The 26,042-nt window shown below is 44.4% G+C and overlaps 1 protein-coding gene across 1 annotated transcript in view; it reads right to left on the bottom strand.

Annotated features, from left to right (window-relative positions):
* Nucleotides 1-1,006: 1,006 nt before the first annotated feature.
* Nucleotides 1,007-26,042, bottom strand: part of ngfra (nerve growth factor receptor a (TNFR superfamily, member 16)) — a 27,648-nt gene continuing 2,612 nt past the window's right edge. Inside the window, exons 2-6 of the mRNA XM_031867858.1 lie at nt 24,902-25,064; nt 17,812-18,174; nt 10,340-10,577; nt 9,091-9,296; nt 1,007-4,474 (exon numbers count right to left, since the gene is read on the bottom strand). Of these exons, the coding sequence (XP_031723718.1) occupies nt 4,422-4,474; nt 9,091-9,296; nt 10,340-10,577; nt 17,812-18,174; nt 24,902-25,064 (1,023 nt within the window). The 3' untranslated portion in view covers nt 1,007-4,421. The remainder of the gene's footprint in view (nt 4,475-9,090; nt 9,297-10,339; nt 10,578-17,811; nt 18,175-24,901; nt 25,065-26,042) is intronic.

The following is a 26,042-nucleotide window of genomic DNA, read 5'->3' as shown; positions in this document are numbered from 1 at the left end:
ATTCATCACATGATAAATAATGTGTTTATTAGTGACCTTTAGAGGAGCTGATTCCAGTCTTTAAGCTAAGCTAAGCTAATTCATTGTTGGCTGTTGCTTCATATTTACTCAAGCGTATCAATCTTCTCATCTAACTCTTAGCAAGAAAGTGAATCAGCATATTTCCCAAAAATGTTGAACAGCGGTTGAATGTAACTTAAGTACATTTACTCAAGTACTGTACTTGAGTACATATTTTTGTTACTTGTACTTTACTTGAGTATTTCCATTGTATGCAACTTTCTACTTCTACTCTACTACATCTCAGAGACAAATATTGGACTTTTATACTCCACTGTATTTATCTGTAGGCTTTAGTTACCTCTCACGTTACAGTTTTTCATCCCCTTCCTGTCGAGTGAAAACCACATCTCTTCACATGTGCTGCTGTTGAATGTTTGTGATAAACTGAAGGATGAAGTTGAGAAAATCTTCCAACTTCTTAAGCTGAATAAACTACTTTAAAAAGCCTCTTGGATCCGCTGGAAAATGCATCGTCACAAAGCTGAAAACAGCTGTTTTCCTTTTTTAGAGATACGTGGCACAGCGACGCTACAAACATGATGATCTTACAGAAAATTATGAATTGCTGTAGATTAAACCACTCAACAATATATAGTGCAGTTAACATTACCACAACTATAAACATCAACAGCAGTAAAACGCAACATACACATTAATGCATCAGTAAAATTGATCCGGAAACATTTATATTAATAAAACACCAACGGGGGACATTTTACTGTCCAAAGAGTTCTTTACTGATACTTTAAGTACATGTTGCTGATAATACTTAAATATTTTGAATTAAGTAAGGTTATAAATGCAGGACTTTAACTGGTAGTATTTTCACAGTGTGGTAGTAGTACTTTCACTTCTGAATACTTCCACCGCTGACGTTGAATCATTCCTTCAACACATTTAACATCAGTCTTAGTTTAGCTACAAAGACAAACTGGACACATAATGCGATGACATCTCTGTTTATTGTATTATAGATGCTCATCTCATTTGCACACATTTTTGTTTAGTTTTTTTTACATTTTATCGTGTATTTCTGTATCTTGTATCAACTCTAAGAAATTCACATTTACACAATGCATTTTACATTAGTAGGTAAGTACAAGTGACATTCAGCATTTTCGGGAGCAGGTGCTCATCCATCTGTATCAGCCAACCTCCCCATAGATCTCATGTTACGGCAGATTACATGTGTGGTAGCCTCTGAAATGGAGGTACATAATGAAACTCACTGTACATGCAAAAACCTCTGCACAGTAGAGCTGATTCCTATTGACTAATAGCGTATGTGAGTTTTGTAGCAGGAGTCTCAGCTGACATGTGTATGTTGTTGTCATGCTACATGACCCTATTAGTTGCCAGTATTTATAGCATGTCAACACACAGCATGTCTTCATTGGCAACCTGTGTGTATAAGTCTCTTAACATTGGTGCCAGGTTTATACAGTTTGCTTGAGTCTCCTAAGGTCGTCTGACTTACTAAAAACCTTCATCAAAAATACACACAAAATCATAGTATAAGTGAAAAAAACTGCAAAAAAATATATAATCATACTTCTGAACTTAAAGACACCTGACACTGTACACAGGCACTTGAACTGTGGCACACTCTTTGAGTGCATTCATATTACTTCTAGTAAGTGCTACAAAATAACATATCAGTTAGAAAAAATACTCTAAGAAGTGTAATACTATTCATAATACAACCCGACAGGAAAACGTAAAGACAAATGTACAACAACAGAGTGAGGGCAAACCCAAACCTCATCCTTGAATGTGTCTTGCATATTTCTGTTTATATTGGGGTCGTACATTCTTTCATTGTGTTTCTCACTTCACGAGTTGCAGGAGAAAGAGAATAAGTCTGTTTTGGGTGGATGAGTGGGCTGCTCGAGGGTCGATCGGACCTCGTGGGGAGACGGGAGTCGAGGAGTTTTTTTTTTTTTTCTTTGAATCAACACTCGGGTCACTTAAACTGTGGAAGCGTCTGCTTTTAATGTAAAGCTGCCACAGCTATGATCAGGATAAATCACACCAGCTCTCTCAGCAGAGGAGTGAATCATACTGTCGGTGTGTGTGTGTGTGTGTGTGTGTGTGTGTGTGTGTGTGGTCACATGCCCACATCAACGGAGGATCTGTGAGCAAAAGAACAGCAGCGTTTTTTTTATTTTAACTGACTTGAGATGTTGGCGACCATGTGACCGATGCATGCAGCATCACACAGGATAGAATGACTCACTTTCTGTCTTCATGACATTTCTTATCTATCGCTCACTGAACTCTACAAGCTCTGCTGACACGTCTTGTCTCTTGGTTTGAACACGTATTTGCTTCCTTTACCAGAGCTAAGCTAAGCTGTTGGCAGTAGCTTTATATTTACTGTATGGGATATGATTATTTTATTAATCTTCTGATCTAAGTCTGACGAAGAGAGTGAAAGTCATCTGCGTAGTAGCATATCCACCCGTATCTTTCTACATGTTCTTACACAACGGCTGCTTTATCTCTGTACCTGCCTACCTACCTACTCCATCGTACATCTGCAGGTTGTTTACAGAAACCCCCTACAGGTGTGTTGGTCTCCTTAAAGTCGCACCACAACAAGAGGGACCCTGAGAAAAGTATGTACCCCTGTCGGAATGGCTGCAAAAGCAGTGCAGTCGAACTCAACTACAGTATACTTCTTTTACAAGACATCTATCTATGTTGACTGCTTTTACAGTTACTGCAAGCAGAGGGAGGCAGCATAAAAGTGGTGATCAAAAGTGCCACCCTGCCTTGCAACTAAGTGCTTTTATATCGCCATGGAGATACAGTAAATGTCAATGGCCTCGGACTTGGATAAGAGGTCCGTAATGTCATGCTGAGGCTTCAAAGAGGGCTGTTGTCCGCGGCGTTAATCCCGATGAGAAGTGTCTGAGCTGATCCGAGCAGAGGGTAAATGAAGCTGAAACCCTGAGGTAATTACTACCTGCCTGCCGGGACGTCTCTCTAATGGGCCCTCGTGTTGACATGAGCGCCGCCTGACGATGCATTAGGGCCTCAGCGCTGTTTATCAGGCTTTATCACGCAGACAGAGCTTTATGCAAGACTGTAACAGTGAGTGTTTAGAAGTGTGGTGGTGTCAGTGAGCTGAGGATAGTGAGAGGAGTTTGCCTCTGAGGGGTGTCCCAATTTGCCCCTCAGTGGGCATAAAGAAATGACAGATGGGATTCCGGTTTGCCCATTTTTTTCAGTACAGAATTCATCTGTTTAACGAGCAGCTCTGTATAACGGATTTAACGTTGATTCACTTCCCCCTCGGACACCGTCACGGTGAGTCAGCAGAGCTCCACAGTCCAGAGATGTTTCTCTCATGTTGCACATCCAGGCTCCACAGAGGACCGTGGAGGCACCCTGCTGAGTCAGCAGTGTAACTCGAGCCCCAAAATGAAAGTAATGCACCACAAACAGGAGACAAACATTGGGCCGTGTTACATTATAAGCGTGAAATTACTGAAAGACAATCCCTGGAGTCGCTGCGATGGGGTCTATGATGAGTGCAGGAAGAAGGAAATAGTTGATTACCGAGCGGGCTGCACAGCAATCGACCTTTCTTCCCAAATGTGAGTCGCTTGTATCGGTCGGTGCAGCCAATCTCAAACAGTGACGCAAACATTTTACAAGACAACATGCCATGAAATGCGTCGGTGGCGAAACGACAAAAGAACAAGGAACTTCAGAAGACGTTGGTGACTCACAGCTCCCCCGCTGCTTTTTGTGTCGCAGACGACGGCGGCGGCGGCGGCGGGGGGGTCTAATGGAGTGAATCCTCTGGAGAGAGACGGAGGATTATCAGAGAGTGGTACGCCACAGAGGAAGATGAGGAGGAAGGTGCACAGGAAAAAAGAAAGAGATGATGGAGAACCTTTCTGCCTTGTTCACCATTCAGGCACATATATTTCATGGATTATGGAATTAAGGGGGAAATGGTAACGATTGAAAACCACGTTGGCAGTTAGTGAGAGTCGTGTCAATATTAGCGCTGGAGTAGTCCGTTACTACGAGATGAACCGGCATATACCTCTGATTATGTATCTGCAGCGACGTTGGTGCAGATAGTGGTTGGTATTGCCGGAGTGGTCGTGTCCAGGCACACACTGATTGATAGAGTTGAACTCTATATGCAGGGATGAAGAGTCACACTGTGGCCCAAAGGTGCTGGGGCCGGGGGGGTCCATACAAGTCAAGTCTTTGCTCTGTGGCCACTTCAGTTATGAATCCCCCCCCCCCTCCCTCTCCCCAAGGCTTTCTGTTTGGTCCACGGTTCAAGTCTCCACTCTCCTCTCCCCTTCTTCAGTTCTGACGCCTCCTCCTCTTCCTCAGATTTCATGGGGAGCTGTGTCAGGCTGGGGGCCGCCATCCACCCTCACCACTGTGGAGAGAAAGTGAGAAGACAAATGTCAGGCTCTGGAAGAGTACACGGGGGATGTGTGGGGATATTTAAATCAGCGGTGGTTCATTTTCATAATGAGCCCATAGAAATAGAGCGAGAGTAGAACGGACATTCAGCTGTTAGTCGTGGTCATTTGACTAATTCAAAAGAAAATGGCGATTGCTGTCAGCGTTTTCATAAAATGTCCTCTCTAGCTGCGAGGCAACCGAGAAAGTGCACATTAGGCTCTCCATGCAGTCACGGGTTCTTAGCAATGCACTTAAAAATGGCTGCCGCTCCGAACATCCAGCCATGTAGAATTGTTCTACTCGAGTTGTATTTCTATGCATGGACCTTTTTCTTACTCACACAATTATGCATATTCTCAATTCTTCAGTTTCCCACTGAGCAGCTCCATTATAGTAAATGAGAAGACCTTTGATTTAGGGCACCTTGAATAGCTTTTGAATGTTTTTAATTTGAATCCCTGCCCACAAAGATTATAACCTCCTATCCACCAAAACACTGTCCTCCTGCATGGAGAAACTCTGAAACCCGTTATAGTCACACTTTTCCCTGCAGGGGGCCCTGTGGTGTCACTCACTCATCTGAGCCTGCTAAACCGGAGTCATTAGCCGGACGAGGGTGGGACACAAATGTCCTCATTTCCCACAAACCTCTTAACCTGCTGTCAATTGGGGGAAGCCATGGAAACGCCTCGGGAATGCAGAGGCGTTCCTGAGAGGACCCCCGAGTCCGGTGGGTGTTCTCTCGTCTTCATCAATGCCACGTTGTGCCAGCGAAGTCTAGTACAAGAGGGTTTATTTTAACTCTTTAAGAGAGGGGGGTTCTTTTGTCGACTCATAACGTCATAGCCCCCCCCCCCCTCTCCTGCTGTTTTCTTTCCCTTTCCCATCCTCAAAACCCATCTTTTTTTCCCACACATTGCCGTGGTATAAAACACACTTTGATTACTACACGCTGCCTCTGTGCCCGCTGTTTATATATCCGAATAGATCCTGTCCAGTGACGGCCACAGTCCATAGCACTCCTCCCGCTTGCTTCCTGTTTAAACGGACACTCTACAGGCGTCAGCAGTGACAAAGAGCAGAAGGACACTGATGCTGGCCAGTGCACATCCATCTGTAACGCGCACACAAGCTCAGGCGTTCGCACAGTGGCCTGCACCTGCTCTTCTACCTCAGTGCTACATTCATTGCAGTGCACCTCATATTGGAGGCAGTGCTGATGAAAGTGGCCACATGGCTGCTGCCCGATGTCTTTCAGTCCGACCTCATTCCAAGAATCAATACAAGCTGTCTTTCATCGAACCAGCTCAAGCTGTTTCTGAAATGTGAACTCCCAGCAAAGCTTTGTTACCGACTTCTTCTTCTCTTTCTTTCTTTTTTTTTTAATCAGCCCGAGGACTCAGGCAGTCCTGATTGGACCCTAAGCCCCGATAAAAGCTTTCAAATTTGCTGATTGGGATTTAATTTGAGATGATTTCTTGGTGATCACAAGCTTAACAGACATTGGGATTGTTTTACTAATTTGAAAAATATATTGCTTGTTTTGTTTCCTTACTTATCGCTCGTTGGGGACAGAGCTTCATTGCACAACCTATTTTATTTCATTTCCATTCAAACCTCAAATTCCATGTCCAGATTTTAAATCAATGGCCCTCTGGGCACAGACACATAAAAGTCTTCAGCCCCCTTTCGCTCGCTGGCAATTTACCTAACTTTGTGGGACGTATTGAACACAGTACTGAACACAGTATTTTCTGTTAGTTTTGTTCATTTAAATATAAAGATGTATGTATTTTCTTCATTTATTTTCCTCTTCTGCTGTTTAAATATAATAAATTGCTTTACTCATATGATGTACCTTCACTGTTGCCTAAAGTATGCACGATGTAGCTGTTTTATGCATGAGAAAAATGATTCTCAGCCAGTTATAAAGCTAAGAGAAAATTCAAGATTTCGCCAATAACCCTGCTTCAGTTGGTTGTTTGACTGACATTGCCTCGACTCCATTTTGTGTAGACGGCGGGGGTCAAACTCAGGACAGGGATGCACGGCTGGGTGATCTGAGCGAGGGCTCGGAGTTTAATTTTTAAACACATTCAATATGCACGATCCAGGGGGGGGGGGGGGGGGGGGGGGGGGGGGGGGAGCAGGTGGGGAGGGGTGCTGCACAGATAGACGGTTCTTTTTAATGGAGATGAGCAGACCGAAATGAGGCCGAGCACCCTTCACGCCGGAGCTCCCACCAGTGAGTCATGCAGGGAATACCCTCTCAGTCGAAACAAGGGACAGTTTCATTGCTGTTTCTCTTTGTAAAGGCTCATTTGATTTGTTTTGACTGGACGTGTTACCGTTGGTTTAGTCGGCAGTAAAAATATGGTTCATTGGAAACAGCAAACCCCCCCCCCCCCCCCAGGGATTATCGTGGATTTATTGTGCATATTATCACCCTCTCGCGTATTTTATCAGAACCAGTTGGTTGTGGAAGAACCAACGGACCCCAGCGTGAGAGCTTTTGCTGCCCTTTTTTTTTTTAATGGCTTCCGCAGCCGCTGACGGTGCTAATGCCAATTAGCACGTGCTAAACGCTGGCGCTGGATCAGCTTTTGAAAGGAAGCGAGACCAGTCCTGGATCCAGTCTCGTAGCACCTGCTAATGAAGCCGATCGGTTAGAGAGGCGACGGGGGTTAAAGGGGCAGTCGTCTTCTTACTGAAACGAGGCCGATTTGTTCCTCCAAAAGAAATTCCTTCTTTTCTTAGACGTGCAGCGGGGTTCTCATTTGTTTGAATGGAAGAATGAAGAGAGGGACTCAAACAAAACACAAAAGCTAAATAAGCTTTTCCCAAGCCTCATTAGAACGTAATGGGTATCCCTGAAAAGACACAGTCATGTGGATTGTTAGAGGGAGGATTTATCAGCTGTTTGGCTTGTTAGCACATTATTATCCCTGTATAACTATATTTAGGCTTTAGTGTAATTCACAGTAAGACTGGGAAGGAAACACAAGAGATCCTGAGAGAGAAAGTCTGGGAGAGAAGCATGAATGACTGAATGAATAACAAGATCATGACCGAACTTGAGACTTCTTCTTCAGGTAAAAAGCCTCTCAGGTTTACGTGTATAGATCGAGTGAGTGCGCTGGTTTCATCTCTTTAACGTGAGTGCTATTTGAGTATTGAAGGAAGGTAGACTGCTCTGGGGTCACATCTCATTCCTGCCACACTCGCTTTTATTCTCAGAGCTGTTAAAGGTTATCCTCTTTTTGTATCGGTGCAGACTCCACATGATGCACCCGGCTTCTTTTTGTGTGTGTGCTGGTGCTCGGTGTGAGCGATGCTAATAGGTCTGAAATATATAGTCCCCAACAAATGCACTATTTCCTCCGGTTTGAGTAACGTTTTATAAAAACTACAGTTCAGAAACTACATAGTCTTTTTTTGCGAAATGAAAGTATATATTTGCGGCCCATTTTCTGAAAGACCTTCAGTATTAACTCTTTTTGTGGGATTTGTTGACAATACGATTTATTTTTTTTATATGATTAATCACAAGAGATTGGATTATTTTGCAGAACACATACTGCCTCTAAAAAGCAATGAATCTAATCATTCTTTTCTCTCTTGATGCAGTAAACTGAGATCATAGTAAATTGCTTTACAATAGATCAGCAAAGTGCATAATGCTGTTTTTACCCCGACGAGCCAGACGTTATTTACAGAGTTAATCTCGCGTAACCTTTTAGATTCTGTCTGGCTTGCAAGACTACGTCGCAAAGTTAGTCCCACAGACATCCACCCGAAATACTTCACGAGTCAAAGAGAGACGAATATAGATAAAGAGGAGTAGGGAGAGTAGTAAAGGCACATATAGATCAAACATCTCTTGCGTGGTCTTTAAATGTTCTGTACACTAATATAGAAACTCTGTCAAACATCTGTCAGCGCTGAATTCTTCAGCCTCATATTGATGGTATACCTCAACATGTGTTATTAGGAGGCATACAGCCAAACTAATGTTCAGTGTCCGCCTCACATTCATGTTACGACCAGCTCCCTAAATCATAATCTCTACATTCCTTCAGTTGAATCCATCATGCGTGTAAGATTTGGCCGCTCTCGGCTGCTGGATGTGAATCCTGCTCCGACGTCGTATATTTTGTGTTTGATCTCCGTCCCCAGAAATGTGTTGCCCTGAGGAAAAGACTTGCACACTGCTGGAGAAGCAAGTAGAATCTCAGCAGTGTATCCTGATGTAATCAATAATGACAGCTAGTATATATCATGGTGTGAAGGAGGAATGTACTCGGACCTGGATGAGTGTCTTTTGTTAGGTTTATGTGGTGAATATGAGCAAAATAATAACATCTGCTCTGATTGCATCGTACAATGTTAATCATTACATCAGACAAAACCTCTCAAACATCTAATATACAAACCTAAAAAAAGAACTGTTTTGCAAATGATTGCACAACCACTAAACCTGATTCACTACAATAATATTGGATTGTCCCCCAGGCCTAATGAATGCTCGTGAAAACAAGAAAATTAGATTCTGATTCAAAAGAAATGAAGAGTGAGTTTCCCGCTTACCGATCTGTTCCTGTGTGCGTGAGCGTGAAGGCTGAGCCTGAACTTCAGCCTGGGCCTGCTGCTGCTGCTGCTGCTCCTGCAGACTCTGACTGTCCACCGAGATGCCGCTGTCGCTGTGCAGCTTCTCTCCCTCCGGCGTCACCATCTGGTTGCTTGTAGCCGCGCGGTTGTTGGCTGCCTGCTTGTTCTGCTTGCAGCTATTCCACCTGTGGAGAAAAAGGTGTCACGTCAGAGGAAGATGACTATCTGCTCAATATGATGCAGTCGTGCGATCTGTAGTTCAATATTTGGATTTCACAGCAGTTATGAGCGATGAAGCAATAACTGATAAGGGAAAACAACATTTTAAATTATTGCTGTCAGATATTCGGAGCTACCGTAGAGGAAAATAAAATCTCTTTAGAAACCAACAGTCACCCGCTAGAAAGGAGGAACATGCTTTATATACCTTTATCTGTAATCAAGATAATATATTGTCGTTTTTCTGCAAATAGAAAACTACAATAAGACAGTTCAAAAACAGCTTAACAGTTCTTTACTGATGCTTCTCTTTAAAAGGATGAATGACTCGCATAACAATGGTTGAAATATTCATGAGGTATTGAGTGATACTGTGCAGTTAACACCTCCAAGAGTTTACTTGTAAAATATTGTGTGTTAGAGAAATTCACATAAATTGCAGTCTGTTTTCTGCATGACGACAATTACATGAGGATTATGAGCCAGATGTGTGCGTGACTCTGCTGATAAACCCTGGTCGGCACTTCTCAAACAGTCGGTGCCACTAATGAGCTTGTTGACTTGTTTCAGATACTTTTCAGCCCCGGCTTGTATCTGTCTGAGTGCCTGCATGCATGTGTGGTTGCATGTCCTCATTAATGTGTGTGTGTGTGTGTGTGTGTGTGTGTGTGTGTGTGTGTGTGTGTGTGTCCCCTCTGTAATGCATTAAGTGTTGTGACCGTCTTTCTTTTTTTGTGTCCAAAAAACTCATTGTGGTACATTCGAGTGATTCTCTAGAAGTGGGTCAAAAGCTCTTTGACCATCACAGGCCTGAATATTTCAACAGGCACCTTACTAAAAAATTTTCGCCCGGGGCAACATCTGTCACAGTCCAACACCACCCACCAGACCACTATCTCCATCACCCTCTTTGTCCTAGATTTTATTGTGGATGATGTGCAAAAACCCAATTGTGTTGATGTCTTTAGCGCACAGCAGCTTCTCCTCTCGTTATTTTCTACCAACTGACCTCTTAAAAACGATGTAGGCCACGAGGCCCACCACCACGGCGGCCAGGATGGAGCAGTAGATGGGGATGAGGTTTTCGTTGAGACCGTGGCCGAGGAAGCGCGGAGAGCCAGCGCTGGACGTGGTCGTCTCTCCAGGCACCGGGCCGTCTGAGCCGTCGGGGAGGAAGTAATTGGTGAAGGAGGGTGGAGACGGGCCCATATCGGAGGTGGGAGCAAAATATGTTGGGAGGAGAGGATCTGTGTGGGAGAAAAGGGAGCATCTGTGAGAAAACAAACACGCCTTGATACGACTGAGAAACAAAATAACTTACGTCTGCAGCCACGCTAGCACCTCTGCGAGTGCCTCAAAACTGTACTTAAGTACGGGACTTGAGTAAATGTTCTTTAAGCAGCTATAATGTTAACCATGTTCGCCATTTTAGTTGAGTGTACTTCACCAAAGTAATGACAGTACATTTCATCCTCGGAAACATGACGGTCTGTACCGAATGTTATGATGATTCATGTTCCTGTCAACCTTTTTCTCTCGCTGGAGAAAAAATTCCGAGGATCAGCAAAGTTGTTAAGATTCATCCTCTGGGGACCGTGAATGTCGGTACAACATTTTAATCCACCCAGTAATTGTTGAGAGATTTGCGTCTGGGCCAAAGTGATGGACCAACATTGCTTGTTGGGGTGTAGTGATCAAGTCCCCAACCAGATGTCTTCTACGCTGCACACATGCGGCAGCTGTTTCTGATGAGACAGATGGGTTCTGGCTGAGTTGCTGAGTGCAGAAAGAGAAGGAATGTTCCTCGGCGAGGGAGGGGGGGCAAATATCCGTCACCCACCACCAGCCCACAACAGGCCCTGCACGCCAGGTCTCTTCTCACCACATCCCCATCTTTGGGGATCTCTGCACATTGCATGACATCAAGGCCATATGGATCAATGTAGAACAAAGTCCGGGGCTTTAGAGAGGTCATCACTTTGAGTGTAGCCTTTGCTGAGGCCAGAGAGGCAGGAAGGCTCCGTGCTACTGGATGTGTCTGGTTTCTATCATAGCAAAGCCTGGAGAGAACAGTCATTTTCATAAACTGTCCTATTTCCGCTTTCTTCGTCAGCTCTATTAATGATTCAGTGTAATTTCCTACGTTGCAGCAGCCCCGTGCCCACTCTGATGGGCATGACTTGTCCTTGAAAACACAGTTTATCCATCAAATCTCTCCTACAAGACCTGTCATATTATACTCGTTTTGAAGAGTGCTTTAACTAAAACTGCAGTGATTCTGTCAGATGGTAGAAAGGCTCAAAGAGCAGTCTGCAGATTAGTCCCCTCCCTCAGGGTATAGTGCAGCAGGCCGAGGAGAGGGCCTGTCCAGCCAACGCCAAAACTCCTCTGAGCTCAGCAGCCTGGTGGGGATGGAGAATGTGCAGCCTGGTTCAGATCTGAGCCTGTAATTCCCAGCAGAACCTCAGGCTGCTCCTCATTAGCTTCGTACTGGCGCTCGCAGGATTAACCCTGCGGAGACTCCCGAGGCTTCCTTCAAGGCCGAAGACCGGCACGCTCTATATATACATGTTTGGGGTCATCCTTCTTTACAACTGTTCTGCTTTTAGGGGTTTAACTCTGTCAGTGTGATGGATAAACCCAATACGGTTATTACAGACAGGGAATCGGATTACTAACACGTTGTCTTGTAATGTAACCACATTCTATTCTTCATTACTTGTATATTTTAAAGCGTGGCGGAAATTTTTGAAACTGAGAAATGGTTCAAAGGGTCGGTTCTCACAAATGTATTTTCTCCTTTTATCTCCAATGGCATCTACTGTAGGCTAGCACTGCAGATAAGATTCTACACATTGATTTGTTGCATAATTTACACACGGTTACTCGCTTTAATACTCCGATGGGACCTTGATGGGCAGCTTATGTGGACATATTTGAAAAGAAACCCTTCTGCTGGGCGTTAAGCGTCCACGTTGGCCTCTGCGTCTGCGCGGTGATGACGGGGCATTCCTGCCTCCCGGAGGGGGGATTAGTTTACTGAAATGCTAGAAAGCATCTTTCACGGACAGAAAAATACAGCACATGTGCGTGCCGTACTTAGAAACAGAAATAATGCAGAGGGATATTTACAGCGGGTGCTATTGATTCGGATCTGTCTAAAAGGAGGGCGCGCTCGGAGGAGTGGAACATCGGTGTCTGTATTACATGCGTTTCTTGACCTTTCCTGGGATGTAGTCAGGTTTCCTCAGCTCCGCTATACATCATCCAGCTAATGCACGGCCCGGCTAATGGTATTAGCAATGCAACACGAGCTTGAAAATAGGATAAATTGTGAATGGGGAGGTGTGAAAGTGTGCAGGCGGTCTGGTTTGTCAAAAAAGCCTTTCCTTTACCACACACTGAGATATCATTCATCCGGTGCTGCCGTTAGTGCCCGTCTTTGGTGCAAGGACTGTTTTCTTCATGCAGATGTAGTTATGCATCAGTCGCACCTCAGGACTCGCCGTAAATTGTCTTTCTCGGTCTGAGCCAAGATGACAGCTCTCCTGGGAGTCTGCTTCACATAACACTGACTCGACACAGAGCTGCAGCTTAAGTACAGTGTACGACGTCTTTATCGTAACTCCCCCTCTTTCCTCTCCAGTTCTCTGGCCTGATGTAGAAAACACGACTGGCTGTAGACCAAAGGATAAACCTGGGCCTCCAGAGGCTGCATACCTCAGCTGGAACAGAATGGGAGCTTAAAGGCGGCGGTGGAGCTTTAACAATTTCATTTTGGCTTCAGTGGGTTTAAAACACTCATGAAACAAAATAAAACTAGCCCGGGATTTTACGAGCGTGGGGCTGTGTGCGCGCAGGGAGATGTGTTTATTAGCGGGGTGTGGACGAGAGGGGGGGGAGAAAAAAAAAGATTTAATTTTTATGAGCTATTGAGGTCTTTATGGTGAAGTTAACCCCGGGGTCCAGTGCAGAGGTTGGTGTCTCGGCTTCTGCCAGTTCAGGGTGGAGATGAGCAGCTATCGGGCACATGCACAATGACCTCTTTATCAGCCGCCAAACACTCCGTCTCTCTCAGCTCAGCCTCGGTCTCAATCTTCCCCTGTGTTTGTCGCCGGACGCGCGCACATCCATCACACACCCACACGACAAATTATTCAAGTGAGCTCTCTGTCTTCTATTACGGAGGGTTAATAGGGAGAGCGGAGCGGAGGGCAGACAGAGAGGCAGAGTGTTCGGAGAGAGCGAGGAGGGGGGTGCAGATGAACAGAGGAGCTGCTGTAAAGTGCTCTGATTAGCAGGAGTAATTATACTGCAGCGGTGAAGGCGCTGAATGCACACTTCCACCACTTCGCTAGCCCGGCCACTCGAGGGCCACTGTGTGGGGGGGGTGGGAGAGAGGGGGAGAGAGAGGGGGAGAGAGAGCAATGAAGGGAGGAGGGGTGAGTGTGATGAGCGAGGTAATGAAGAGAATAAAAACTCTTCCTTTATCTGTTTTTTTTTTAATCTTTTCTTCTCTTTTTCTCGAGGACAAACACTCGAACAGACCCTCAATACTGAAATGGAAATCTTCTCAACTGTTGACTGAACAGCACCTTTTAAGAAAAAACTCTGCCGAGGCCAAACGGACGGAGACTTTCGATAAAAGACGCAGGAGGTGTTTTCAATTTCAGATCAAAGAGATTCACACATGTGCGGTGTCCGGAGTTCAATGAAAAATGTAGATGTTGAAGCGCACTTGGCAGAGGGAAGAGAGCGTGTGTGCGCGCCAAGTTATCCCGCTATCAGCGGTATTGATTTTGGATGCTCATGAAAATGTGACTCATTGTGAGTTTGAAGCTGAAGAGGACCGCGTGTGTGTGTGTGTGTGTGTGTGTGTGTGTGTGTGTGTGTGTGTGTGTGTGTGTGTGTGTGTCCTGCAGTCGACGGTGTGTGCTCATAGAGGTCATTCAGCGAAACCTGAGCGCGAGCAGAAGAAATCCCAGGACTCGAATCGACCCCTCAGCATAGAATACCAGCACAGCACATATGCTGCAGCTCTCCGCTTCTTTCTCTCGCCCTCTCTCTCTGTCCCTGATTGTATCAAGTAATTGACACTCAGTGACAGCTTGATATGAACTGGGGATTTAGGGATTTGAAAATACCCCAATCACATCTTTTTACTGAATGCAGGAGAAAGAGAGCGGGAGAGACAGCAGGATGGGAATTAGATGAAATGAAGCCTTTTTTTAAAAAAAAACATTTTAAACCACTGCTGATCATATTGTGCACAAATTTAAGAATTTATGCAAATAAGTTACAAAGAATCAATTTCTTTGTATTTTTGTATGAAATTCCAATTTGTACTTGTAAATCAAAGTATGACATGTTCAAACATAAGCTAGTACTGACCATTCCAACCAATAATATCAAGGCGTCCATCAATCAATCTGCAACGTTTGGCAAGAAGGGAGGTGTGTGTGTTGAATTAGCTACACTATAAGCCCGCCCACACTTCTTAGAAGTCCAACCAAATGCAAAGGATTTGATTTAAATCCCCAGGATGAGAATCCCAGCGAGCAGCTTCCTGTTTGCTGCAGAAAACATATCTGCATGCATCATAGACCACCATGGAAGGCCTGGAAACATCATCACCACCACATGCGACTATACAGCCATTGCCCACAGGCCCGCTGGTGCAACATGACAGGGCTCTCCTTTCAAACGGACGTCCCACAAGGTCACTTATCGTGCCATCTCCAGTCGCAACCGTGACTGCCGCTACATTGCTATCGCTTAGGACGAGGCGGGTCAAAGGTGAGACCGGCTGCATGGGTGGGCGCTAAATGGGCAGCAAAAGGCTTTATTAAAGGCCTACTGTACATCAGATACGTCTCGAATACAGTCGATGTTCTGCTTGTTTTAAGGAGCATAGGGGGCAGTTTTTCTTTTTATGGCTGTGCGTCCTGTCCCGTTACAGCCTCGTGGGTCTTTCAGAGTGGACATATCTTCCTCCGAGGAACATTCACTAGACTTCTACATGACTGTGCAAGAAGCAGGAAAAAATAGTCATTCCTGGCATCTCACCATGTGAAATTTGGTTCACACACTTGCTTCCAGCACTTCTACAGAGCTTCCAACTTCGAATTTCTTGCATGATTCAGAAAGTTTGAATACTGCAGGGGTGATTTTTTCTTTTTTTTTTCTCATGTCCTTGCTTCTATTATAAAAACAAAAAAAGCTTGAGCTGGCACAGATGTGGACATTTCCAGGTGCAAAGGACAATTTGGGTATTTTGCATCATCTTTCCACTCCACTCCATCATGTAAAGTTGTAAACAAGAAGAAGAGCCTACAGCCATTTAATATGTGCTCAAATACTTCAGTCTGGACCGAACAGGCAGAGGGAGGCTTCACATTGCCATCATTCATCATGACAAAAAAAACTGCACCAAAAAAAAAGCATTTCTCCGTTTTTGCTGGAACAATATCTACTTTGTCCTTTTCTCTTCCTGTTGTAAATAAATCCCACAGGTTTCTTGCTAAACTTGACCTGATTTAAGATGCAGGGCTAAGCCAAGCCGACACCACAGGTGATCTTGCTTCTGTTCAAAATGAACTGATGATGATTCATTGATGATAAAAGTCTGAATGTTCCGCCTTTGAGTATGTTTGGTACACGTGGAAGGAAAGGTGGTAAATCACCGTCTATGTTATTAGCCCTTCTTCCACCTCATCTACCGCTCCTGCTCTTATCTTTCCCTCGTCCATTACTCCGCTGCCTGTCAGTGCTGTTACACTCTATTAAAACAGGAATTTACACCCTCCATGTGCCGCTGACACATCCTCTGTACTACAACAGGGTGTTGACAGATTCTTGAGGTTCATTAACTTTGTGGATCCAAATACCTGCCACAGCGTTTATATGCCGTTAAAATCCCAAACCGAGTCGGCCTTGGAAAGAGAAATATTGCAGCATAAATCCCAACATTCATACAAGAATATTACGATGTTCATTTAATGATTATAATGCACACAGCAGATCGATAAATGCCCTACATTAGTGCTCCTGCTATTAAACGCTTTCGTCAAAGCATTTAATCACACCGCAACGTATAAGTGCCTCTGTGGCTCACATGGAAGGAAAAGTGCTTTTCACCGGAACAGACAATGACCACAAACTTCCACTGAAGTCGGGGCTGTTGTTGAGAAAAGGTTGTTTTTGTTTCGAGTTCACTTTGCACTCCTCCCTTATTTGATATTGCTTTAAAAATCAATAGGTTTTTATTAGGGAAATCGAGAGCAATGCCACGGAAGACATTTTTACCTCCCAGATTTGAGCCTCGTGGCCCCCTGATGAGGTCAATTTCACGCCCCGTCCGGCACGAGGGAATTTACAGCTTCCTTGGTTATAAGCTGCCTCGACTCGAGACGAGCAGCTCGACTCTGCTTGTGTGTTTCCTTCTGCTTTGTGGGAGAGCAGATTATTCATTGTCTCTGTGTTGACGCTCCAGTAGTCTTTGACCTTTTTAATGCTGCAACTTTCAACTTGAAAACATGACCGACACAGACCTCTGACCTTAGCTTGTTCCCACAGACGCATACGGGAGTCACTGGAGGCTGGTTCCAATGTGAGTGAGACATATATGATGGCTCCTAAACAGCTTTGAAACTCCTGACAGCCAGTGCGCTTTATGTGCTCTGCTCTTGATCTCTTTGGAGGGTGCTGTCACTGCTTACCATTCTGTCGCTGTTGGAACAAACCGGTGGATTTGGCTGTTTGGCTCGTGGGAACGCTGTCGTTTGAACTCTGATACGGACCAAACAACCACAACAAGACGGCTTGAAAAGCATCTACTTTATTTATGGAGTTGCTTAATTAAATTGCAGTGACCACATGTAACTAGCAACTGTCCCTCATTATGTCGGAGTACAAACAGCTTTGTTTTTGTTCTCTCTGGCTGTCAGTCATTGTTTATGACAGGGCAGGTCCAGTTGCAGGCTTAACTAATAATAACTAATAAATACATATTTCTTCATGAGCTCTTTGTGATCACCAGAGAAAACCTGTAATTTGTGCAGCATGACTTTGTTTTAATTAGAGCTGCAACTAATGATTATTTTCAAAATGAATCGAAAAATTGTTTGGTTTCAAATCACTTGTTTTGTCCGACCGACAGTTTAATTAAAACCTAAAAATGCTCAGAAGCTGGAAGCAGATGATCATGTTTAGAGACATTTGTGCTTGGAAAAATACTACTTCGATAAATTGACCGTCAAAGTAGTAGCCGAGTTTATGTGACACTGATGACAAACAATGACCGTCACCCAAAATGATTGATGTACACGTCAGTCATATGAGTTCTTGTTAACCCCTCCTGGTTTGTGTGTAATAAGTCAGACAACAATACCATCCCTTTCTTTTCTGTGGTCTGGAGTTTGCTGAACTAAAGGTGTGATAGTGTCCTCTGTGTGTGTGTGTGTGTGTGTGTGGCAGACTTACCGTGACAGACGGAGTCCCTGTTTGGTGTGCACTCAGACAGCTGTATCTCACTGTCCTCATCACAGATGGTGCAGGGCAGGCAGGGGTCCAGGGAGCTTTCCCGGTCCGAGTAGGTATCGTCGATGCACTCTTCGCACACCGTGTCGTGATCGTGTTCGCAGTGCGAGTACACGCCCTGGCCTACCGGGCACACCGTACACGGCTCGCACTGGCCCAATATCCCGTCGAAGAAAAAGTTGTAGTTGCAGACGCAGATGGCGTCGTTGGAGTCGGTGCAGGGCGTCTCCATCCGCATCAGGCCGGTGCACTCGGTGCAGGGCCGGCACTGCTCTGTGAGACTGTAGTCCTCTGAGAAGGTCTCACCTGCGGATGAGAGGACAGGTCGAAGGAGACGAGACGGAAAAGGGAGAGGAAGGAAACGAGAGAAGGGGCAAAGAGCACAGGAGGTTAGAAGAAGGAGAGAGGGAGAGCAGGAAATATGAGGGGATAAACAGAGGGATAACCAGTGAGTCTAATGACATTAATCGTGTTTACTGCACATTCATTAGAAGGGAGGACACATTGATCCACTGGTCTCTTAGTGATTTGTGCTCCGGGACAAGAAAGGTGCTCTTGTCGGGGAGCGAGTCAAAAGCCTGCTGTGCTCATTACGATATTGATCCCAACGTGTTTGTGCTGCGCCGAGTAAACTGCTTTAATCTCAGTCATACACACAGAGTGAAGTGCAGGTGCATCGACATGCTCACGCTGATGATAAAGCCTTGTTTAGTATACCCAAGTGATCAAGCAATTACTCTGGTGTATGTGTAGACTTAAGAGAGTGTCAAGCAGCCATTGCCGTTGAATCTACTGATGTTAGTCCCATTTGTACAAAAGAGAAATATTTGTTTAAAAAAAACGATATTTTGAATTGTTTAATTTGCAAATAATAAGGGTTTACTTTTCTTGTGTAGAATTTTTATTCATATAATAATTAGGACCAATAACTACCTCAAACATTTATTGCATCTGATTAGTTGATACTACTCAATTAGCATTGTTATTAGCATTAGCAAGTATCAGAGTTCCAATAGTAGATGAGTGTGAATGGAGACTGTGCAGCCATGCTAGCAGCTCGGTGAGGCTGCATGAATGCTAATGTTAGCATGCTAACATGCTTTCAGTGACTAGCATTCTGCTGTTTAGCAGGTATAATGTTCAACATTTTCACTCTCTTAGTTTAGCGTGTTAACATTCTAACATTAGATAATTAAAAAGAGGTTATTGACTTTATCATCTGTAGATCATGAATGTTTGTACATTTCTTTATTTCAATGCATCCAGACTATGAGTGCTTGCATGGCTAAAAAGTATGTTTTAGTTCTGGTTCGTGTCAAACATTTGTTCAACCCTTCACAGGGTTTGCACTTCTCAGACGGGCAAATGTCGATCTGCAAACTGACTGTGTCCTTTTTCTGTAAGGATGTAAAAAAAAAATGGCCATTACAAAGAACAACTCAACTGCATTATATTGATATTATTTTGAAGGGTTGTGAGAAGAAGAGATGGCAGACTACAGCTGAATTGTGTTGAACAGAATGAGGTAGAAGTCGTGCTGTTTAATTGCCTGCTGCTTTTTAATTACTTCAAACACTTCAGATTTGCTCTCCAGGAACGTTTACATCGGGAGGATTCAGGAGAGTTCATCGCCGAGGAAGTGACGACGTCAAATTAGTTTATTCTTACACTGAGAGTTCCTGGGGGCTCAAAGTAATCTATCAATATTACATGTTCATATAGAAGTATTCTCCATTATAATTGGATGACTGCTGAATTATGCATACAGTGGGGAGGCAGTGAGTGTGTTTTAGTGGTTGACTGAGATGGGAGTGGAGTAGAGAGGCTGACAGGGAAATAAATCTACGGCTCAGATGCAACATGTGACGTTCTACTCCCTGCTGCATGCAGAGAACATTAGAGGGGAGTCAAAGTGCAGCGGGACGTTTAGCATCCATCCAGGTTTCACAATGTGAGATGAAGAGATAAGAATGCATGTCGAAACACATTCACTGCTTCTGTCACTCTCTATTTCACAACGTGGAGCAGATAGCAGGTTAACACTGGTTTTGAAATGTCCTTAGTGGTTAAACTTTCTTCGTCTCAGCGTGAAATAAATCATCCGGACTGGGTGTAACCATAATTATCGCCACAAGACTGCGTGTGAGACTTTTTTTTCCTCTCTTATCAGCGTACGCATGTGTCTGAGTGTGTGTTCCATGGGAAGTGCTTAGTGGGTGTCGTGTTGAGCTGCAGCATATTGTCAGTGTGAAAAGCCCTGCAGCAATGTCCCAGCACTTTGCTTTGCGTTGTAAGCGGCTCTGGCAAGCGAAACGCTGGCACAGACGGAAGCTCTAAACACCTTGTAAACAGCAGCGCGGCTTAGAAGCCGACGGTGGAAGCTGTCACATTCTGCAGGCAGACGGAGGTAATGATATAGAGACAGGTAGGGAGCAGACCAACGAGTAAGGGGGGGGGAGGCGCTTGATTTGCTCGAAGGAATCTCGTGACTGTTTGCCTTGATGGGAAACGGTCTGTGAGGGTGGGCTGGCGAGCGAGAAGCCCAAAAAAACATGATTTAGAAATCAAAGTGTTGATGGAAGGGGAAATGGAGCAGGCAGGGATGTAAGTGAGTTCAGTTTCCTCCTCAGATAGAAACACACACACACACACCATCTGATTTAGTGTTTTATCTCTTCTCTACCTGGCTTCACCCCTTGCTCTTATTACTGTCTGGAGGCAGAAGTGATAAAAGAGAGCGACACCAACTAAACGATCCAGACACGGACAAATAACGGGCCTGAGAGGTTAATGATTATTTGAATTAGTGAGCTTGAAGCCTTTGTTTTTCTTTGCAGTCAGGCTCAACCGGCAGAGCTCTGCTCATTCATTTCAATTATCCCACAGCGCGCAGGCTTCCTTGGCTAATTTTAACTTGCATGCATGAGCCCCTTCCCAGTCCATGTGTGTGTGTGTGTAAACACGTCTAAATGCGACCGAGAGGAGTGTGTGTGGTTTGTGTGCGTGTAAGTTAATGTGTCTGCGCTTTCATCTAGGGGCTGTAAGAAGAAAGTAAAAGGCCACCGAGGATCCGGTGGAGAGTGTCTTCTTTAATAAGATATGATCCTTTTTCCTAATTGTCCCCAACTGAGCGATGACCAGTTCATCTCAGCAATCGAAGTTTTCATGTTCGGCAGTAAAAAAAAAAAACATTAATAGCAAAAGGGAGATGTTGGGATGATGCACTTAGAATGTGCCACTTCAGCCCGGGAAGACCCCCCCTCCAAACGCAGATGTGTTTCGGTCCCATTAGTGTCATCAATAATGTAGCTCTGGACGGCCTTGAAACTGCCCGATGAGCTCCACAATCAGCACTTAAGGTGTAAGCTTTTAGCGACGATGGCCATTTCTGCCGTGTCGGGGTCCACCTTTCAGTGGAGGATCCATTTTCCTCCCGACCCTCCGTTGACTGTGGATAAACCATTTGGAAAGCTGCGTGACGGCTTTATTTGTCTTTTTGAACGTGAAACATTTTTGTGTGTAATTATCGCCGCGCTTCATTGGTCCACTTAGCTTGCCTCCAGATTTGAAACAGGTGTTTTAGGATACCGCCAAAGCTATTATTAGGAGACCAAAGGAGGGAAGTTTGATCCAACAAACGACCGTTGCTTTTTGCATCTTGTGCTGAGCTGTTGTTTTTATGCCACGTTAGGGCGCCATGTAAGGACGTAGCTTCGTCTGAAACCGCCACAGAGGACCTGCTTGGGGGAAATCTCCATTTTCCTTTTCTTCATCCCTCTTGATCCACCATTGGAAGCAATTCTTGGCGCTCTTGTTTCAGCCCTCACCAGACGAGGTTGTGATTCTACTTTCCTTCCTTCCCCTAAATCCCCAGTGAGCGCCGGTCCAGTCGGCCAGCAGCTCTCCTTAAACGCTATTTCGCCTCGTGAGGCTCTGCCTTTTGTTCTCTCAGATCTTCAGTCAGTTTGCAGGGGCAACCTTTTCTGAATGGTTCACTAAGTGAGGCAGGTCCGGTTGTCTTGTCTCCCATGACGGCGGCGAAAAGTGGAAGAGACTGATAAATATTTCAGCGCTGCTGACGTTGGCATTCATCCCAAGCTGGGATCGGGAGGCCATGAAGGGGGGGGTTGCACTGACAGGAAGTGGGGAATTAAGGGGGGTCGTGGTAAATAAATATTCACCCATATTTACCATGAAACAGGAAATGGATGTGTTGCATTCTCCTCTTCAATTATTAAAACCTGCACTTTAGAAAATGTATTCATAGCTTTGGTTTTCCAAATAAGGTCAGTGTTTCAGCCTCTAACTTCTATATAAATCGGACTGAGAGTTATTGTAGAGTGTGTGTGTGTGTGTGTGTGTGTGTGTGTGTGTGTGCTCCTGTGGGCCTCAGGTACGTTCAGATTTTATCTGCTAAAACAAAAACAATATTGAAACCGAGGAAAATGCATTCGCACTGGAAATTGAGAGCAACCTCCTGGGTATTTGAGCTTAATTGTTGAGTGTTTATCAGCGGTGAATACCACTCCTATGCTGCAGAGCAAGATAATTGTTCTCTGATAAGAGGCACAATAGGCTTTTCAATATGGTTTAATTAGCTGGATCAAAGGAGTAAAGATGCATTGATGTAACAGTATGCATGATGAATGAGGCTATCGTGCCCTTTGGTGCTTGGCTCTCTAATACCATTTTATCCGTTAATACAGACGATGAGTCATAGCGACAGTGAGGAGGGGGGGGGGGTGTTGGCTGAGAAAAGCGAGTACAGGATGGAGAAAAGAGGTGACACGACTAGAGTTGGTGGGATGAGGAATAAATGACAAAAAAAGAACTAGAATCCTGAGGGCCAGCCCACATAATAGGAAAATGGAGCTGTGGTTTCCCATCCACGCATTGTCGGCCACTGTTGACGACAGGAATATGACATGCGAGGAAAATTCCTCATGACGTCAAACTAAGGATAGAGACGCTTGAGAAGCTGCAGCGTGTTTCTATACAGACTCCAGGCTACTTCACTCAACCGATGTCCATCTCCAGTCTGTCATAGGCAATGTTTGACGATGACTGTTAATCGCCCTGCTCACTCTCCATCTACTGGTGAGACGGGATTTTTAACACCGATGCAAAGCACGACAAGCCCGCTTTGTTTGTCTCTTTTATTTTTTGCACAAAAACCCATTTTTGCCAATTTCACGGCACTACCTTTTCTACATTGACAGTTTGACAGAGTTGGTTTTTTGTGAAATTGACTCTCGGCCCTTTTTCTTATTCTTTTCTTTTTTTTCACCCTGTGGCACAGTCGCGCTCTAGATGTAGAGAATTGGCTTTCTGACCCTGAACCCATCGCTGCAGCTCTCGAGTTCCTCGAGGCGAAGAATAGAAACTTCAAAGAGGTGAAATCAGACCAGACATTGAGATTCTTAATAACATAACACAACACAGAGATTAGCATTTGTTGTGCAAAGAAAGTTCAAGGATAATCAGAGTCTCACTTTCCTCTGGACAAAGAGCGTTCCTGCCAGCCTGAGTTTAATCACAAAACGACATCCAGTTGACGTTATTGTACTTCGGTGTTAAACACTGTTTACATGCACCATTTGCAAGTGTTTACATGTGGCATGTGTGTGAGTGGATTAATGCAATCAATGCTGGACGGAAAGTGCACTCCAAACGTCTCAACAAGACTAATTTGGGGGTTTCTGCTCAGTGTCGGTCCCTGCAAAGTCTCAAAACTGACAGGATTAGCGCGAGCTTTCAAAAGGGAGGAAGACGTGCGGCGTTTGTCTCGTTGCGATACTTCAGCTTCCTCCTGAACTATGCAGCGATGTTCGTGACCTATACTTTGACATTTTTTTCTTTGCGCTCTGACACGCACCAGCATCTTAAAGGGCAAAAAGAGCTGCAGGAATGTGACGCAGAAAGACAACCAGGAATCGAGCAGGACACATTTGTTTTGCAGCATCGGCTCTTCTTGTCCTCGTCGTTCTCGGGGATGTTGCGCTGTTGGTTGGCGCCTCTCCAGCCTCTGTAGAGCGAGCGCTAATGGTTCACAGCCCGGGATGAGCTGCGAGCGAACACATTTGGACCCACTTACGAGCATCAAACATATGAATTCCTATCTTATTCCTTTAGGATACTCGATGAGGGCAAGCAGACACTTCGTACAAATTGGACAAAAATGAGTTTGTTTTGGCTTCAGCGTTCTTTTCATTTGGAGTTCAGGGCCGGAGCTGCCATCAAAGGCTCAGCAAGTGAATGTGTTTGTATAAATGAAGAAAGTGCAGAAACTTTGCATTAATCGGGTGTGAGCGCGTGTAATGTTGGTGAGGACATGCAGCTTACATGTGTATACACTGTATTTTGATTGTCTCCAGATTGAATGTTATGCTCTTACGCGCGACACATTTCAGGAAGTGGGGTTTCTGTAAAGTCAAGTTTTTAGCATTTTTAGTGTTAAAGTTGCTATTAAAGGGTCAGTTCGCTCCAATTAGACCAGTTTATAACTTGTAACTACTGTTAATGTTTTATCACATGGAAGGGAGATGGTTGCCAAGTAAGATTCGACTGAATTAAGTTGCTATTGTTCGAAAGGAGAATCTGTTTATTGCTAAACTATTCGCCAAAATAAACTTTGGTGTTGCATTGTGAATATGTGAATTACATAGCATCCTAATTGTAACTAATAGCTTTATTAATAGTTAATAAATAACTCACTATGATTTTATTATAGATTACTTATAAGACATTAAAACAACTTTTCTGTTGCCAGTTTGACTCCTGTCTGTTATTTTCTATTATTTGGTAGAAAGTCTGCAGTTATAAATGATAATAACATTAACAAAGGGTTAGTTCGAGTTTGTTCCATATTTCATAATACATTGTTTATAAATGTCAACCATTAATAAACTATTTGTTACAACTTATGAAGCCTGTATGCCTTATCAGAAAGCGGTACCAGTGTGTTTTCATTGATCAGAGTGCACAGTCGTCTTAACTTTTTAACTCTATAACTTAATAAAAAGTCTCCACTCACTGTCCAAACACTGGGAGCAGACGGTCTGCGTGGAGCCACATTTCTTCACCACTCCCTCTCCGGGTGGACAATCCTCGCAGCATTCTCCATTGGTGGTGTACTGGCCGGACTCGCAGGCGACCTGCACCGCCCGCTCCGTCTTAGACGCCAACGCTAACGCCACCTGGCAAACGGGGACAGCAGTACAGTGCATCAGAGCGGCACTTTCACACACACACACACACACACACACACACAGCACAGCACAGGGCCGCTGAGACTTAAACATGCACAGCACAACAAATTGATGAAGATTAATGCCAGGTGTCTAACCTGTTCCTTAAAATCCAAACGCCATCAGTAATTCATCATAAATAATGTTGTCTCCACCTGTATTGGACACACTTTGAACAAGTCTAAACTGCCCTAATAGCTCCCCTGAAGGCACATCAGCTCTAATAGTAAACGTATGACATGCTCAGTCCCAGGCAGTTACCATAAAATCCTGTGTGTGCGCAACATTATACACATGCCCGTCCTAATTACTGTCTAAAGGTGAGAGGAGCTGTGAACGTCCACCCCTGCTTCCGATCAGCATTGGCACACACACACACACACACACCCTTGTTCTACTATACTTGTGGGGACTTTGTCATGCATTGAATTGTGAATAGGTGCACATACGATTTTACTTAATTCAAAAGATGTTTTTGCACATCAAGAAGCCGCATTTTGTTTCAAAACTGTTGCAGAGTAACACGAAAATACGTAATTAGAAAGACTACACACCCAACAGTGGCGTGAGTGACGTATCTCGCTGAAGCTACGTACTCTGATGTAACGCTGCTCACACCAACAACGGGTCTTGCTCGTTCTTTCGCTTCCCGGCTGATAAAAAGTATCACTGGATAGAACACATCAGGTAAGATGATGCATTTGTTTATGGATTTAGCGAAGTTACCTAGCAAGCTAGCAAGCCAAGGTGACCACCGTGTTGGTGATGCACATTGTGCGAGACGAGAGATATAATTCACTCAGCAAAACTAAATGATACGACGAGAAAATTTATGACGAACTGCGACTTTCTGGACTCGCAAAATGATCTTTTGAATTCACATTTCGTATTTTGCCGTTGACTACAGTAGCTACATTTTTTCCGTGG

The sequence above is a fragment of the Anarrhichthys ocellatus genome, unplaced genomic scaffold, assembly GCF_004355925.1.
Source record: "Anarrhichthys ocellatus isolate YVR2014 unplaced genomic scaffold, GSC_Weel_1.0 scaffold40, whole genome shotgun sequence".
Taxonomy (NCBI): domain Eukaryota; kingdom Metazoa; phylum Chordata; class Actinopteri; order Perciformes; family Anarhichadidae; genus Anarrhichthys; species Anarrhichthys ocellatus.
Note: the sequence above shows the minus strand (reverse complement) of the source record. Positions and strands in the feature narration are given on the sequence as shown.